Consider the following 18,775-nt stretch of genomic DNA (forward strand, 5'->3'; position numbering starts at 1 on the left):
TGTTCTTGTATGTTAAGAAATTTAACCATATGTTATTATTATGTGCTGTCTATATTTTCCCTCAGGTTATTGTTTGTTTTTTAACTTTGTTCATGTTGTCTCTTGCTATAGTTTCTCAATTATTATATAGTAAAATCTTTCATGCTTGATAAATTTTAAAATTATACTTAGTAGAGCCTGCCCCATTCCAATGTTATAAAGCTATATACCAATGTTTTCCTCTAGTGCTTTTAATACTTCCATTTTTATGTATTTATCTTTGATCACTATAGAATGTATTTATTTTATCAATACCATTAAAGTTAACAATAATATTAATATTATTAATAGTCTAAACATTACTAAACACTAGATTTTGTGCCGCTCACTGTTCTAAATGTTTTACATATATTCACTCCTTTAATCCTCACAGCCCCCTGAAGTAAACAGTATCATTATAACCGCTTTATAAATAAAATAAACGAGGCACAAAAGTTAAGTTGTTCAATACAGTCACATACTTAGGGAGTAAGAGGGCTGGGATTTGATTCAAATAATCTGGCTCAAGTCCGTGCTTTCAGAAAATGATCTGCTGCCCCTCGCTACACTAAAATCCTGCTAGCTTTCTTTAGCCAAGAAGAAGGTCAATTATCTCAAACAATGGAATTCTAGCTTTGCTTACAAGGGCAAATTTAATTATCCTAGAATCTAATTTTCTTGTCTTGTGGAATGAAATAGATATCTGTATCATACCTCAAATGAAAAGATAATCAAAAAAAATATATATATATATTTCAAGCTGTTTCAAGTTCACTGACACAAAGTGCCACTGTATTCTTTGTCATAATAATTGTATAAAAATAGAAAACAGACAATGTGTTTATAAAAGATATATGAATAATTTCCTTATTCTGTTTTCAATTCCTACTAAATAATGCAGTGGAATCTTAATCTTTGGTCATTTAAATACATACTCCATGGCAGATACAAACATAACTTACACAATCAAGCTGTAAAGAAAAAATAATGGCCACACTTCCAAGAAGCATACAGAGAACCAAAACTCAGGTAACACTGTTTTACTAGGTATATAATTTACTTTTCTTACAGGATATTCTACATGATCACAGTTCATTTAGAAGAATTTAACATGCTTAAAAAAAGTGTAAAATGTTCTCCTCCTTCTCTTCCTTAAATATATTTTAAAAATGGACTTGCTGGATATACATATAACTGATTCACCCTGCTATACACCTGAAACTAATAAAACACTGTAAACCAACTATACTGCAACAAAAATTAAAAAAAAAACAAAACACAGGGTTTGCTACTCTTCATTACAGTCACGGAAAACCCAACACTGGTACAAATTGATCAATCAAGAGAAGAGCCAAGTCAGAGTTAGAGAAATCTGTTTAAATATCTACCCACTTCCTGATTTGATTTGGTTCACCTATGCCACATGATCTGAAAACAGGAAAAGCATCATCATCATGTCCAAGCTACTCAAATGCCATTCTTCTAAAAATAACAGGAACGTTGTATCAGCTGAAATTAATCAGAAGTGAATTACCCACCCAAAAAATCCTATTTGCTTTTTCAGCCCATCAAAGAAAAGGAAGGTACTTACTTTGTGGGAGGAGGGGGGGACGCAAAGGTAGGAAGAGCTAATTATATGTTGGTGCTTACCATTCCTTACACTATATCAAGATCTAAATGTTCCAAGTGTACCCCCCAAAATTTCTAATATAATTTAATCAAAATAATAAATGAATCAAAACTTCGTTGAAAGCAAAATGATTGTTTTAAATATTTTAAATCAACTTTTAAAGCCTGCAAGGGGGGAAAACCGCGGGGGCGTGGGGATGGTGGTGTGCTGAATTGGGCAACTGGGATTGACATGTATACACTGATGTGTATAAAATTGATGACTAATAAGAACCTGCTGTATAAAAAAATAAAAACTTTTAAAGCCTGCACTGAAAAAACAAAACAAACCATAAAGATCAGTTTAAATTGAAAAAAACTGATATCTAGGACAAGCAAATATTTTTAAAAAATTTGTCTTACTGTGACCTAACAAAGCATGCACTCTCTTTTCTTCAACCTTAAAATATATTAGATAACTCTTAACTTTCTCTTAGGGTATACTAGTATTAAAGTTTTATTTCTTCTGCATAAACTAAAAACTGAGCCTGGCAAATATCACAAATAAATCATTTATATACTCTTTAAAAAAACACACACACACTCTGTAAATTATGGGGTTTTTACTAGTAGTAGCAGTTTCATTTGCTTATATTTCCTATAACTGCCTTAGCATCTGTGGCAGTTTTAAAACACAGTTCCCAAACTCTTTGATACTCTGCTGATTAAAGGGTAGGATCTGTCTACTTCCCTTGAATTTGAGCAGGCTTATAACAGCTTCCACTAATAAAGAATGGCAGAAGCAAAGCTGTGTGACTTCACAGGCTTGGTCACAGACAACTCAGCACCTGCACTGTTTGATGGAATATCTGCATATGGATCCCTAAGCAGCTCCATAAGAAATCCATTTACTCCACAGCTGTCATGGTCTGAGGAAGCCAAACCACATAGAGAGGTCACCACTCGGGACTCTGGTTTGAAGTCCGAGTCTCTGAGTTATTCCAGTCTAAGTGCCAGATGTGAGAATAAATAAGCCTTCAAGATCATCCCAATCTCCAGCCATCAAAATCATTTTAAGTCTTCCCCGCTGAGGCCCTAGACATCCCAGAGCAAAGCCATCTATGCCATGCCCTGTTCAAAGTCTTAGTTCAACACAGTCTGTGAGCATAATAAAATGGTTGCTTAACCATTGTTTTGTTGTAATTTACTATGTACTAATAGCAACTAGAGCAGCAATTACTGTTTTTAAAAATTCAGAATTCAGATTCTAAAACCAAAATACTATTTATAATAGCACACACACAAAAGGTAGTACTTAAAATACAAATCTAATGAAATATGTGAAGGATCTATACAGAACTGATATACAGAACAAAACAAAACTATATATAGAACAAAACACTGATGAAAGAAATCAAGGATATGGAATGATATACCATGTTTGTGGACTGGAAGACTTGACATTAAGATGTAAATTATCTCAATTTTGATCTTTAGATTCAAACAATACCAATAAAAATACATGAAGGCTCTTTTATGGATATCAACAAGCCGATTCTAAAATTTCTAGGAAAAGGCAAGGATACTAAAATAGCAAAAAACAAACAAAAAACTTTGAGAAAGAACAGTTGGAAGATTTACCCAATTTCAAGACTTTATATACAACAATAATCAAGAAAGTGTGGTCCAGGGCTTCCCTGGTGGCGCAGTGGTTGAGAGTCCGCCTGCCAATGCAGGGGACACGGGTTCATGCCCCGGTCTGGGAAGATCCCACGTGCCGCGGAGCGGCTGGACCCATGAGCCATGGCCGCTGAGCCCGTGCGCCCGGAGCCTGTGCTCCACAACGGGAGAGGTCATAGCAGTGAGAGGCCTGCGTAGCACGCACACACACACACACACACACACACACACACACAAAAAGAAAGTGTGGTCCAGACAAAAGGCTAGACATACAGAAAATAATAAAAATAGAGCCACAAAAACACAGTCAACTGATTTTTTGACAATGGTGCCATGGCAATTCAATGGAGGAAAGACAGTCTTTTCAATTGACGGTACTTTTCAATCGATGAATAGTTCATATGCAAAAAAAATGAATCTCAACACATGTCTCAGATCTTAAACAAATATTAAGTCAAAACGAAGCATAGATTTAATGGAAAATTTTAAAACTTATAGGAGAAAATATAGAAGAATATCCAGGTGAATATGGGTTTAGCAATAAGTTCTTACCTATAACACTAAAAGCATGAAATATTGAAAAAGTGAATTTAATCAAATTAAAAACTTTTGCTCTGCAAAAACCACTAAGAGGATTAAAAGACAAGTAGCAGACTAGGAGAAAATATTTGCAAATCACATGCTCAGTAAAGAACTTGTATTCAGAATATATTAAGGACTCTTAAAATTCAACAGTGAGAAAACAGACAACCCAACCAAAAACTGGTTAAAGATGTGAAAAGATAATCACCAAAGAAGATATATGGATGGCAAATGTATGCAAATATGCTCATCATTAGTCAGAGAAATGCAAATTAAAACCCCAATGAGATATCTCTATACACTCATTACAATGACTGAAACAAAAACCCTGAAAATATCAAATGTTGGCAAAGATATAGTTTAACAGAAACTCTAGTTTATTGTTGGAGCGAATGCAAAATAGTACACCCACCTTGGAAAATGGTTTGGCTGTTTCTTATAAAAGGTTAAACATACACTTACCATATGACCCAGCAGTCCCACTCCTAAATATTTACCTAAGTGACCTGAAAACTAGTATTCACACAAACCCAGTGCCTGAATGTTTATAGCAGCTTTATTCATGATCACCAGAAGCTGGAAACAACCAAGATATTCAACAACGGAGGAATGGATAAACAATCCTGTTTATACATATACTAGATAGAATACTATGCAGCAATAAAAGGGAACAGAACATTGTTTCATGCAACAGCATAGATGAACATGGTGAAAGAAACCAGACCCAAAAGATGATATATTTTATGGTTCCATTTATACAACACTCTGGAAAAGGTGAAGGAGAACAGCAATGGTTGCCAGGATTTGCAGAAGGGAGAGCTGTTAACTACAAAGGGACTGCATGAAGACATTTTTTTATGGTGATGGAACTGTTCTGAATAGTGTTGTGGTGGTTGATACTTGACTAGTACATGCATTCATCAAAACCCATAGAGCTGTACACTACAAAGAATGAATGAAATTTACTACATGCAAATTTTTGTAAAAAATCAACCAGATGTTGAGAAAATCTAGGATGGAATGCAGACTGTGACAAATCAGTCTAACTTTATTACAAATGTATGATAACCTAACAGAAGGATATTTAGGTAATACACATACAGATAAATAGGCAACAGATATAATTATATAAATAGGTTCACATACTTGGGTTCGTATACATATATATCCCCTAGCTCTGTCTGCTGAGAGAGCCTAGAAACAGTGACACCACAGTAGCAATGAGCACATCCAAGGCCCAGTTTTTGGTTTCTTAACACCATGTCCCAACAAAAGGAACCAGGGCTCCTTGGACGAAGAGCAGGCTCTGGTGCTGCCATAGAGCAAGTAAAAGATGGAGCATCTGCTAATGCCAGAAAGTAAGGAAGTGCTCAAAAAACAAAAGGACGGTGGCCAAAGGACACAACAGCCAAACTGAAAGAGCTCCCAATGGCCAAAGCTGTAACAATTTGAGTAAATATTTTAAATAATGATAGTATTGGCTTATAATCCAAAGAATAAAATAAATATTCTTAAGACCATAATAATATAAATGACTGAATAAGTTTTAAGATGGGAGAGAAAAGGGGGCAAGTCTTCCTTACAGAAAAATTCCGAATATGTAGAAAGAATGAGGGAAAAAGAAAATCACCATTAGAATTCCACAGCAATAATAACCACAGGCAAGAGCGAATGAGGAATGCTAAAATTAGTACATGAAATTTTAAGCGGAGACAGGATAGTAACTTCAAAGTATCTCCCTAAGAATGTTTATTAATTACTGTGGTGATTTTAACATATGCCCACAAATTATTTGATACATCTCGCTCCAGGAGGTAGAACATAATTCCCTTTCTGTTGAATGTAGGCTTGAGTTAAATGAGTTGCTCCCAACAGAGCAGGAAAAAATAAAAAATAGTAATTTTACAGTGGAGGAATCTGGCCTGAATGTGTCCCCCTCCAAATCCGTATGAAGCCCTAACGCCCAATTTGAAGGTATTAAGAGGTGGGGCTTTGGGGAAGTAATTAGGTTTAGATTAGGTCACGAGGGTAGGACCCTCATGAAGAATCAGTATCCTTATAAGAAGAAAACCATTCGAGCAGCGAGAAGACGGAGGTCTACAAGCCACGAAGAGGGTCTTCACCAGAACACAGCTATGCTGGCACCCTGATCTTGAACTGCCAGCCTCTAAAACTGAGAAAATAAATGTCTGTGATTTAAGCCTCCTAGTCTATGGTATTTTGTCATAGTAGCCCAAACTAAGACATCTCTTCAATCAAGTGCCCAAGGTTAACATGACCAGTAATAAAACAAATTGAGATCATGTAACCCCCGATATGACACGATAAGGGCACTTCAACCTCTGGGTATTCTTCCTAAAAAGCTCATAACCCCAGTCTAATCATGGGAAAGCATCAGCAAACCCAAAGTGAGGAACTATCACTTACCAGTCCTGTCAAAGTCCAAAAAACAAAAAAAAAGACTAAGAAATTGTCATAGACCAGAGGAGACTAAGGCAACACAACTAAATGCAACATGATATCCTGGATTGGATCCAGGAATGGAAAAAAAAAAATAGCGGAAAAACTGGTGAAATGTAAATAAAAATCTGTTGTTTAGTTAACTGTATTTCCCCAATGTTAATTTCCTAGTTTTGATAAAGGTACCATAGTTTTATAAGATGGTAAATCATGAGAGGAAGATGTTAAGACTTTAGAAGAAGCTAAGTGAAGGTTATTGCATTTTCCGTACAGTGTATCACTTCCGCAAATCTAAAATTATTGCAAAATAACAAGTTTTTAAACCATCAATGAAAAAAGTGCTGGAAACGACCTACTAAATTGATTGACAAAATTTTTGAAACAAATGACTACACCAAACATAGCCACCAGAGTGATTTTCCTAAAAAAAAATCTGATTGTTACTTCCTTGTTTAAAGCTTTCTAAGGGTTTTTCTTGCCATCAAGGAAAAATACAAATTCTTTAACATGGCCTGTAAGATAGTGGAAGACAGAATAATCCCTCCTTCATCCCATATGTCCATTTCCTAATCCCTGGAACCTGTGAATATGCTAGGTTACATGGCAAAGGGGAGGTAAGGTTACAGATAGCATTAGGGTCGTTAATCAGCTGACCTTAGAAGAGGGAGAATATCCTAGATAATCCAGGTGAGCTCAGTGTAATCATGAGAGTCCTTAAAAGTGGCAGAGGGGGCTTCCCTGGTGGCGCAGTGGTTGAGAATCCGCCTGCCGATGCAGGGGACACGGGTTCGTGCCCCAGTCCAGGAAGATCCCACATGCCGTGGAGCGGCTGGGCCCGTGAGCCATGGCCGCTGAGCCTGCGCGTCCGGAGCCTGTGCTCCGCAACGGGAGAGGCCACAACAGTGAGAGGCCCGCGTACCGCAAAAAAAAAAAAAAAAAGGTGGCAGAGGGAAGCAGAAGAGAGTCAGAGGGAGATGTGACTACAGAAGACTCCTCTGAGAGATGCAATGTTGCTGGCTTTGAAGATGGGAAGAGTGGGCCACAAGCTAAGGAATGTGGGTAGCCTCTAGAAGCTGAAAAAGACCTTTGCCTTTGCCTAGAGCCTCTAGAAGTGAATGCAGCCCTAATGACACCTTGATTTTAGCCCAGTTAGACTTCTAACCTACAGAAGATGAATTCATGTTGTTTTAAGCCACCAGTTTGTGGCAATTTGTTACATCAGCAAAGAGAAAACCAATGCAAAGACCCTTCATGATCTGACCCCTGCCTACCTCTCCCAACTCATTGCTTACCACTCCCCCTTCTCACAATGATTTCCTACAGGTATACCTTAATATACTGCGGGTCCTCACGTGGGTCCGCCAAATTTTGATCAATAAATAAAATGTAATTCTGTTACAACTCAGAATGCCTACTGTTATGATGAAGTGACACAGAATGCTGACCTGGTAGGAAGAGGTATAACTTGCCACAAGAAAAGCAAAGGAGCCACAGCACAGCATCAGGTAAGGTTGTATGCTGGAGCTTTGCCTCAAAAGGCCATCAAAGAGGTTTATTAGGGCAGAATACAACAGTTAAGTTGCCATATAAAGACTTCTGAAGAGGATCAAGTAAATTATGTGATATTTTTCTGAAACTTGCTTTTTAAAAATACAGGTATTCAAAGCTTAATTCCTTCAAGAATGCCACCAAACGCAGTGGTTAAGAATCCGCCTGCCAATGCAGAGGACATGGGTTCGATCCCTGGTCTGGGAAGATCCCACATGCCGCGGAGCAACTAAGTCCGTGCGCCACAACTACTTAGCCTGCTCTCTAGAGCCCACGAGCCACAGCTACTGAGCCCACGTGCCACAACTACTGAAGCCTGCGTGCCTAGAGCCCGTGCTCCGCAACAAAAGAAGCCACCCTAATGAGAAGCCCGTGCACTGCAACAAAGAGCAGCCTCCACTTGCTGCAACTAGAGAAAGCCCGTGCGCAGCAACAAAGACCCCACGCAGCCAAATAATAAATAAAAATAAATTAAAAAAAAAGAATGTCACCAAAAACTCTGGCACTAAAGTAGCCATGAGTGTGAAAAGGCTGAAAATCACTATTCCACACTCTTACCATAGAAAATTTTTCTCAAGTCATGCTTGTTCACCCCTGACAGTTCACACAGTCTCTTCCCTCTACCTGGAAACTTCAAAAACTCCCTCTACTCCCTTCATCTGACCAACTCTTACTCATTCTTCAGTTCTCAGCTCAGCTCTTCCTCTAGAAGACATTCTCTAACCCTACAAACAGATGCCTGCTTAATGTTGTACTACAGTATTTTGGACAGCGCTTTCCACATGGAACTCTAAGTGTGCACTCTGTAAGTGAAAAACTTGGGCCTAGTTTGCTCTCAGCTCTATCATATCCTTAAGGCTTAGGGTAGTGACTGGCTCATGGAATCCATTACTATATTTTGAAAAAAATTAAGCCCCATAAATAATCCTCAAATATTTCTGTATTAGGCGTTTACCACATCACAATTATCAACAAGAACTATATGATACTGAAAGAGAAAGAATTCAAAACTTAATAGCTTCCACTATGTAAAGTCATTTATACGCTACTATGAGAACAAATATACAAGTCTGACTTTTTTTTTACCTTGGCATTCTACACTTTTTACTCTGTAGTAGTTCAAGTATAAGAACATTTGAAACAAAAGGAAAGTAAAAACCTATTGTATTTCATTACATCTAAAGTGTTTTGACACTGCCACTTTTTCTTCCCTTCTTACCAGATGTATGAGTTTCCTACTGCAAGTATAACAAATTATACAAATTCAATGGCTTGAAATAACACAAATTTATTCTTTTAGAGTTCTCGAAGTCAGAAATCCAGAGTCAGTTTCACTGGGCTAATATCAAGGTACCATGGGCAAAGCTGGTTCCTTCCGAGGCCTGAGGACAGAATCCATTTCTTTGCCTTTTTCAGCTTCTAGTAACCACCTGCATTCCTGAGCTCATGGCCCCTTCCTCCAACTTCAAAGCACAACATCCTAACCTCTGCTCTATGGTCACATTACTTTCTCTGCAGGCTGACTCCTCCAGTTTCTAATAAGGATGGTTGTAATTATATCAGGCCTGCCCAGATCCAGGATAATCTCCCCAACTCTAATCACAGCTGCAGAGGTTTCAGCTGTTCAGCCTGATATTATCATATACAAACTAGATACAGCCTGATTTTCTATAAGCATCTATGCCCTCCTTAGCAAGAGTAAATTATCACAAGATCCACCCAAGGGATAGATCTGCCTCAGTGACATAATCTCCTTTCAGAGATAAGAGTCTCACCAAAGGAAAACTCATTCTATTCCTGCTTTAAGCAAACTCGACATGAAAATCAAAATTTACAAATCAAGTATTTTATGGAAAGTCTAGTCACTATACAAAAAACCATAGGCTCTTAATGTTTCCTCATCCCCCCACCAATCCCACAGAGAAGCAACATTTTTAATGTATTTTTGTTTCATTAGTCGTTTCCTGAATTGAATTTCCAACTTTTTAAAAAAGTCAGATGAAAAGTTTTCATTATCTTTAAAAGATAATGAAAGGTCATCGGAGTACAAACTCCTCTATCCTATTGAGATACAATTCGTACTAATTGGGAGAAGGAGAATCAGATCTAAGAAGGTAATTCATTCATCACTGAGCAATCAAGAAGTCCGTCAATACTCAGCCAGTATGCACTTTAACAATCGTCCTTATCAAACTGTTAAAATGCTCTTGAACCAGCTGGTCAAAAGCCACAGTCCTGACCCTGACTCTCTGCTGCGCCCCACCATGCTGGCCCCTTGCCACACAGCCACTCACGACTTAGCAGCTAAAGGACTAATGCCTGGCACACTGCAGTCTGTCTGAATTCTGCTCTAGGGGCAAGGTTGGTATCCATTCAGTGGTCAGTACCTGCAGTACTGATTACTAAATAGTTTGAATATACTACCCCTACCAATAAAGTATCAATAATATTACTAAAATACATTTTTAGTGAGCATAAAATGTATACACACACATACACCTCTAAAGAAATCTGCAATTAGAAACTCCAGTGATTTAAAAACTGGGGAGTCTCAATGACGTCTGATTCCCCTGGATTATTCTTCCTGATGGAGGGCTAATAGCCACAAAGGTAACTGTTCCAGTCACTGCTGGCAGACACAGCCTATGCAACCATTTGGATGAAATCTCACTGCACTAAGTATAGGTTATTCCTGCCACTACATCAGTTGTCCTCTTTGGATGTCATGATAACGAGTGCTAAGAATGAAGGGGCCAAAAGAAAATCAATATTGTTTGAAAACCTACTACATGCCAGGTACTTTACTTTCCTATATATAATCTTATATAATTCTCTCAAGTCCTGTGAAGTACCACTATTGTCATTTTACAAACAAACAAACAGGGACACGAAAGGTCACTAATCCATACAGTTTCAAATAGTTGGGAAGTAGTGAAGAAGCCAGGTACTGCAGGTTCCAAAGCCCATTTCACAGAAATACTAGGAAAAACAAGCAAGTTAGGACCTGGCCACTGCCTAGGCAAGGCATTTTACTAGTCCCTCCCCCCTCCCTACTTCATCCGCTTTTTCCTCAGTTCCTCTTACAGGCAGCTTTCAGCACACAATTTTAGAAAACTTAAAACCGATGAAACCCCTCTTCCCGCAAACCAGCTAGCTGAGGTAGTGGCCTATTAGAGGAAACCTTCCAAGAGCAGATTCGTGGGAGGGAGTGTAAAAAAATAATACACTAGTTCACTTACTCCATTGAGTGCCTACTGCATGCTGCCATGGAATGTGATGAGGAAAACTCACGCGGTATCTGCCACATGAAGAATTTATATCCTGGTATTTTGAAGGGGACCCTCATTTGCTAAGCGTCTCATTTTGCTAAGCACCAGGTACTTTAAAAAATAGTACCTCATTTAATGTAATCTTCTCAACAACCCTACGAGGGAGGTATTATTATCCCCTGAAGTCCAGAGATGTTAAGTAATTTTCTCCACAAAACCCTGGGCTGTAACAGAGCCTACAGCCTTTTCACTAGCCCACACTTTCTGACAATTCTGAGTATGCTTAGCCTACTGGAAATAATAGTGGCTTCCCCAGGGCTGAATATAACACGATCTGCTCTAACACGCAGTGCTGACTGTGAAGATACTCTCATTTCTAGGAAAGTCTGCTGAAGATTGGCTCAAAATCTGTTCTATTTCAACGTCTTTAGCATCTAATAAATACTTCAGGGTTCACAGATGAATCAGAAAGATGGAAGTCAGCTGAAATACTAGGATCAGTAGCAATGAATGTGATTTACAAAAATCAGTACAGATATAACCTCAGAAACTGAGGGGGAGGGAGTGGCATGGGAATGAAAATACAATAAAAATAACCAAAGCAATACAGCAACAACAATAAAAACTAAACCCAGATAAAAGACACTTGTTTATATATTTTTTAAGATCCTTGAGATATCTATTAATCAACCTAGGGGGAAATGATGTGTGCAGAAAGCTATGTTATACCATGGCAGTATCTTCATGAGAGGACTTGATGCTTCTGGTTAGCTAGAAAGGAAGACTAGAAACCTGAGACACAAATACTGCTCTGATCAAAAGAAACTTACTTCAGACACACTAGGGAGATTTGTATCATTTTAAATTTTGCATGTGCTCTCAAAGTTGAAGGGTTTCCTATAACCTACCGGACAGTATTGCTGAGTGAATGGTATATTTATTTATAGCTTCCATAATGAATTCTCATAATTCCCATTACTATCTCATCTTCCTTGCATTATTAACAATTAAAATGATAAAACTGCCAGTAGTATCATTCTTGGAAAAGGCACATGGAAGGATGAAAACACATTTTCATTTCAAAATGAGCACCACTTGCTTCCTAAACGTAGAATTAAAAAGCAGTGTTTTACTGGTAAATTTGGGTGACCCACCGCCCCCAAAAATTCTAAAAAGACCTCTTTCAATTTGAGTCGATTGGGGGAAATTATGGGGTTATGCCATCATTACCAGGATATTATTCACTCAGTTTCCCCTTGTTTGAGGACTCAGTTTTGGAAGGACTCTCAAAAGGCAGAGTAAAAGTTGAAAAATGTTCAACTAATACTTCATATGAAAATACAAATAATTCTAAACCGCCCACATCGTGCTCAATGAAAAACTAAAGTACAGAAATATAACTTCAAGGAAGGAAGTTTAAAAAGAAATATTTCAAAGACTCAAAGAAGTCAAATTCTATCTTCAAATAAATGGGGGAAAGCATGTTAACAATTAAACATAGAAAATAAGGAAAAGTAATAATGAAGGCCCGATTTCTGCCTCCCTACCCTTTCCAATATCAAAGTTTCTAATAAGAGACTTCTTAGAGTCTGTTAATAGAGAGAGATTGGACTTGGAACTAGAAGACTGTATTAGACTTCATTTAACAAATGTTTAATGAGACTATAACTTGTTCTAGGCCCTGAATACACAGCAGTGAACAGGAGGCAGGCTGCTACCCTCAAGAAGCTTATACGGGCATTGGTGAAAAACACCCACCCAAAACTTTCTGGATCTGTTCAATTAGAGAAGTGAACTAGGTGTTTTACAGACTGTGTTCCCAAAACACCTGGACCTCCACCTCTATTTTAACCACAACAGCTCTGCTTTTTTCTGATTTCTATAGCAGGGCTCTGCAGGAAAACAAATCTGTTTTTAAAAATGTTTGATAACCACTAAGCTAAGTGATCTCTAAGTACCATTCCAGTTTTACAACTCTGTCTTCTGTGATGCTTCAAACTCATACTTCTGACCTATTTCCTTTTCACCGTGCTGGAATTCCAGAGATATATTAAAAGGCAAACTAGTTTACGTGGGGCTAAAGAATCAACCACAAACCTGAATGGCTGCTTAATCGTTATCTATGGGTGCCAAATACCATATAGCAAAAATTACTTTTTTCTAAGATTAACAAACAAAACAAAAACAGATTTGATCTTGTTATTTACCTACTTAAGCTACTTACTTTTACAAAAACAAACAAAAATTAACTCTAGTTCTTTATCTTAATTTCTAAATTCCTTAGCATTTAAGGCCTTTCTGTAACTTGGCCCCTTTTAGGTATTCTTGGGTTTTCCCTCTCACCCAACACCCTTTCTGCCTCTTAGTTTCTAAATTTTGAGACTTCTGTTCATGTCCTTGAGACAGCCCTCCTCTCCTATCCATCCCTGTCAAATCCCTCAAGGTCATAACCAACTCAAATGTCACCAAAATACACGTCAATTTACAAGAAAGGCAGGGATTCTGTCTTTTCTACTAGGCTAACCTTGAGTCCCCAACTGGCAAGCATGCAAAAAATGTTGAAATGAATTATGTCAAAGTAACGATTATAAACAGCAGAAATCAAGCATCATCTATTTTTGGCTTCTAAATGTATTAACTGATTTGTTTTTACATATTTAACAGCCCGATCACAACTGATATCCTGCCATTCCTTGAGCGTTCACAAAATTTGTTAAGGCTGAGGTAAATACTTGCCACTCTAAAAACTGTACACTAAGACAATAATGCATACTCAGAAAATCAAGACACAATCCTTGGATCACTATTAATCATGGATTTAAAATATTCTAAAAGACTTGGGATCGCTTCCTAAATTATCATGTTCTAGTTCCTCCACACACAAAGCTATTCTAAAAACAAAACAAAAACAAGAATTTATATCAAGTTTACAAGAACAAAACCTGCTCACAAATAATATCTTCATGTATTTTCAGGACAGAAGTACAAAACCTACTACACTGCTCACATTCAAAACCCACAGAGTAAACAATGACCAGTTAAAGTAAAGCACGTAATACTGACAAGTATGGCTGATCCAAAGGATAAGGCTAAGCCATCACGTTTGACTTATGAAAAAAATTCAACTTCTGGTTCTCAGGATAAACGATAAACTGCAAGCTTGAAAAGTATCAGTTATAAAATTTAGATGCTGGCTGAACTGGGTTATAAAGTCTAGTAAGTTTTCATTTCACAGATTGGATAAAATAGGTCAGTCCAACAACCATTTTTAAAGAGTACCAGCAGACCTTGTTCTCTTTTACAGAGAACCAGACATATTCTTAAGTATTCAGTCCATCACTTTCGAGAGTTCTCATCTAAAATGTTATCGTCTATAAAGGGAGGCTCCCTCTCCCCCGGCCCCAGCCACGAACATTCCAAATCTCAAGATGAGGGAATACTAGAGCCGATCATTTTTCAGCTGAAACTCGCGCATCCCCAAAGCCCGCGACCTTAGTATGAAAGCGCTTTCACGGTGCATTGGCTGCTGCCGGTATGAAGGCCTTGCCTCAACCAGGGCCAACTCTGGCACGTTTTTGTGTTTTTGAAAGTGAAGCTGGGGGGGCAGGGGGGGAAACACCCAGATCTAAAAGTATTCGTTTAAATCCGTTTGACACCTGCTCCCTTTCAAACACGACCAGCAAACTCCAAACGCTCGAGTAGCGGCCGCAGCAGCAATGACAGATCTTGAGGCCGAACTGGGTCAGGGTTACAGTTACACTTGTGTTGCATCTTTACACCCTTTGTCTACAAACTTGGGCACTAACTTCAGTTCCCTTCCAGGCAGTGTGCTCGCCAGGCCTCAGAAATCAGAGCAATTTTCCTGAGACAGGAAGGGCACAACCCTCCCAGCTCCATGGCTACACCAGCCTTCCACGGACCACGCACTCTGCGGCCTCGGCTTTTCGCCCGGTATCTGGGCGAAGGGGTCGCCCGTGGAAACTTCCCTGCGCCCGGGCTGGATAAAAGGGATTTCACGCGGTGTCTGGTCTCCCCCTTTTCTATGGCCCCTACTCGTCCCCGTGGTTTCGGGCCCGGGGTCACACTACAGAGACAGCCCTGCTCCCTGATTCCCTGGGCCGGCCCCCGCGCCGGGCCGCCCCTCCCCCCCAGTCCCCCCAAACCCCCCGGGGCCGCCCCCCGCCTCGTGCCGCCCCCCACCCCGCCCCGGCAGCCGCCCCCCCCCCCACACCGCCCTCCCTCCCGCCCCGCCCGATTCGGCCGCGCAGGCTGCCCCGCCAGCACTAGGCCCCGCGCTCCGCCCCGGCCGCCCTCCTCACCGTTCTGCTGGTGAGGCCCCGGGCCCGGGCCCGCGGGCGCGGCGGCTCCTGAGGCGGCGGCTCCGCCAAGCTTGGGCGGGATCCGGGAGCTGGCGGCCGGATGAGGTGACCCGGCGGGGGCCGACATGACGGCACTGCGGGCGGCGGCCGCGGCTCCGCTTCGGGTAGTTGGGCGGAGGGAAGGGAAGGGAAGGCGGAGCCGGAGCGGCGAGAGGAAGAGGAAGGAACGCGCCCGGCGTCACCGACGGAGTCACCCGGGACCGTGGCTGGAGTGCTCGCGCTCCGCCCTGGAGCCTAGCTCGGCCGCTGCGGGCGCCGGAACCCCTCCCGGCCCTGCCCCGCCGCCGCCTCGAGCCCCGAGACGCGGGACTCCCACCCCGCGGGTCGCTCCCGGCAGGCGCTGACTGTGCGAGCCGCAGCGGCCCCTGCAGGCGGAGCCCGGCGCGCCCAGGCCGGAGGCGGGGCGCGGGGCGGCAGCCTCCCAGCCAGCCCTGCGTTCTCGGGCCCGGGCTGACCTGTTGTCGCCTCGGGGCGAAAGGGGTGGACCAGGATAGATGGCGCTGGGCCCTCTCCCACGTGGGGCGGAGGCAGGAGCGCGGCGGGCCTGGGCCGGGCGGTGCGGTGCGGGGACGGGGTTCCAGAGCTGCGGGGTGACCTCCGGAGACCAAGGCAGCGCCTGGCCGGACTGACCCCGCTCACCCTTCCTCCGAAGAGGAACCCTGGGTTTGGCTTTTTTTTTTTTTTTTAATCTTGAGGTGTTTTCCCCCTTAATATTAAATCCTAAAGGAAATAGACATTCAAGCTCCCTGTCCGTAGGGAATTATAATCCTGGGCAAAAGAAAAAGAATTATTTCTCTATGATAAACACAGTATCTCAATAAGAATTGAGAACTTTTCCCACTGACTTAAATCCTGGGAAAGGAAAGGGGGAAATGGAGTATAAGGGAAGCTGAAAGGCAAACTTTATCGTCCTCATGATTTTTGCCAAGAGTTGGCTCATCCTGTTGATGTTCAGAAGAGAAGCTGTAACACCCAAAGCGAGAACTCAGCGTGGTTTGTCTTCGCTTATGAAATCGTTGAATCTCTGGCCTGTCCCAGCATGTTAACTGGTAAGCAAGCCCTGGGACTGCATTACCCAAGTCGTTTTGCCATCTTGGAATCCTGAGTATGCTACAGTCATTCTGTGTTTGTTAGAAATGAAATTGTTCAAAAGCGTCGAATTCCGAATGGGATGTTGCAAGGTTGTATTTCTGGAGCGATGTCTAATTACTGAATGATTATGCCAAACATAAAGTGTGTTGTAGTCCTAGAATAATGCGAAGCTTCCCTTTAGTTGCTGCCGTGAATTAATGATACTTGGTGCTTTAATGCACCAAATGAATTACAAATAGGATTTCAGTAGTTGGATTTGTACTTTTGTTTTTGGAATTTATCTTTATTCTTATTTCCATAATTCGGATTAATTTTTCCTTTCCATTTTATACACTACACTAATAAGCAACCCAAGCGATACTTTTACATTACAATATCCAGAAGCTAAAATATACTAGTTCCTGCATGTGAAAGATGCATTAAGCCAAATTCTTAGGTTTAAAAGCCAATAATTTTGTTAAATGTAAATTTTCAGAATCTTTAGAGAAAATTACACTGTACAGATATTATAACACAATCCTGTCCTAGAAAGCAATATCCCATTATATATATATATATATATCCCATAATAAAACTACTTGAATTTTTTAACATTTTAGGTAGATAATTTCAAAGAAATACAAAGTAAGAGAAAGTAGTATAATGGACCATATATACTCATCAGCCAGCGTCAACATTTGTCAGTTCAGGGCTAATCTTGCTTATCTATACTGGCACCAACATCCACTCTCCCGAGATTAAGTTTTTTTCTTTTTGGCTGCGCTGTGCAGCATATGAGATCTTAATTCCCTGACCAGGGATCAGTTCCACTGCCCCCTGCAGTGGAAGTGTGGAGTCTTAACCACTGAACAGCCAGGGAAGTACCTTCTGAGATTATTTTGAAATGAATTTCAGACATATCATTTTATCAGTAGGTATTCAACATGTATCTCTAAATGTATAACATAAACACAATACCGTTACTATACCTAAAATCATTAAAAATAATTCATTAGTATCATCAAATATACAGTCCACAATTGTCTTTTGTAATAGTTTGTACTTTCTGGGTTTTAGGATTTTCAACAATACATCACCCATCTACACAAAATGGGCAAGCACTTTTCTACAGCATTTCCAGCTTTTCCGCAAAAACCTAAGCCCCCGCATAAGCAAAAGACCACACTCTGCTTCATCGAGAAGATTACACGATTACAGATTCCAATGCTGCCTTTGAAAAATGGCTCAGAGAAAAGCCCTGTATTAAGGGCTGCTATTATAAGGGTAAGGGAATAACGAGCCAATTGGCCTTCTGTCCTTGGAATGTATCCTCTTGGGCAGGGGTCCCCAACCCCCGGGCCACGGACTGGTACCTGCCGCTCCCCATCGCCCTCATTACTGCCTGAACCATCCCCCCGACCCGCTGCCTCATCTGTGGAAAAATCGTCTTCCACGAAACTGGTCCCTGGTGCCAAAAAGGTTGGGGACCGCTGCTTTGGGGTATAAGAAGCCCGTTTTAATCACAGGTATATGGACTGAAGTTGAGCCCCGTCTCTTTAGGGGAGACTCCTAAAGAAGGACGGGGACTCTGTGTTTTAACCCATCTTCCCCACAGTCTTTATCACCTAAGCTCTTTCCACCTGTCTGCTAATTCACCGTGGTATTTTCTAGCATGCTTGTAAGAATCTTTTGCATGACAGATCCTACAACCTTTATGAAGATATGTTATTTCACTCTACTGCTTTAAGTCCCATGACTGCTATCAGTGAAGAAAATGAGGAATAGGATGAAGGATTGAATGAATGCTTACCATGTACCAGGCACTGTGCTAGTCACTTTAGATATATTCCCCCCTCCCATTTAGTCCTCACAATAACTCTATTGGATATTTTTCTTATCCCCATTTTACCAGAGGAAACTAAGGCTTATATAGAGTTCAAGTAATCTTAGTAAAAATCATGAACCTGTAAATGGCAGAACCAGAGCTCAAACCAAAGTCTGTTTAGCTCCAAAGTCTTTGCTCTATTCACTACGTAGTATACTTGATTAATTTACATTTTTCTTCATAAAGCTATGCTAATTATTATGTACTATTTTGCTTGTCAAAGGATTTTCAGTTTTACATATTTAGAATTTGTTCCAGTGACATTTAGAATGGCA

The 18,775-nt window shown here is 40.5% G+C and overlaps 1 protein-coding gene across 4 annotated transcripts in view; it reads right to left on the minus strand.

Moving 5' to 3' along the window:
* SEC24B (SEC24 homolog B, COPII coat complex component) overlaps window positions 1–15,628 on the minus strand; it is a 93,635-nt gene extending 78,007 nt beyond the window's left edge. For all 4 annotated transcript variants that reach the window (XM_067735360.1, XM_067735359.1, XM_067735358.1 and 1 more), the window contains exon 1: window positions 15,485–15,628. In XM_067735360.1, the coding sequence (XP_067591461.1) occupies window positions 15,485–15,611 (127 nt within the window). In that variant the 5' untranslated portion in view covers window positions 15,612–15,628. The remainder of the gene's footprint in view (window positions 1–15,484) is intronic.
* Window positions 15,629–18,775: the final 3,147 nt, after the last annotated feature.

Source organism: Pseudorca crassidens, chromosome 4 (assembly GCF_039906515.1).
Source record: "Pseudorca crassidens isolate mPseCra1 chromosome 4, mPseCra1.hap1, whole genome shotgun sequence".
In the NCBI taxonomy this organism is placed as follows: domain Eukaryota; kingdom Metazoa; phylum Chordata; class Mammalia; order Artiodactyla; family Delphinidae; genus Pseudorca; species Pseudorca crassidens.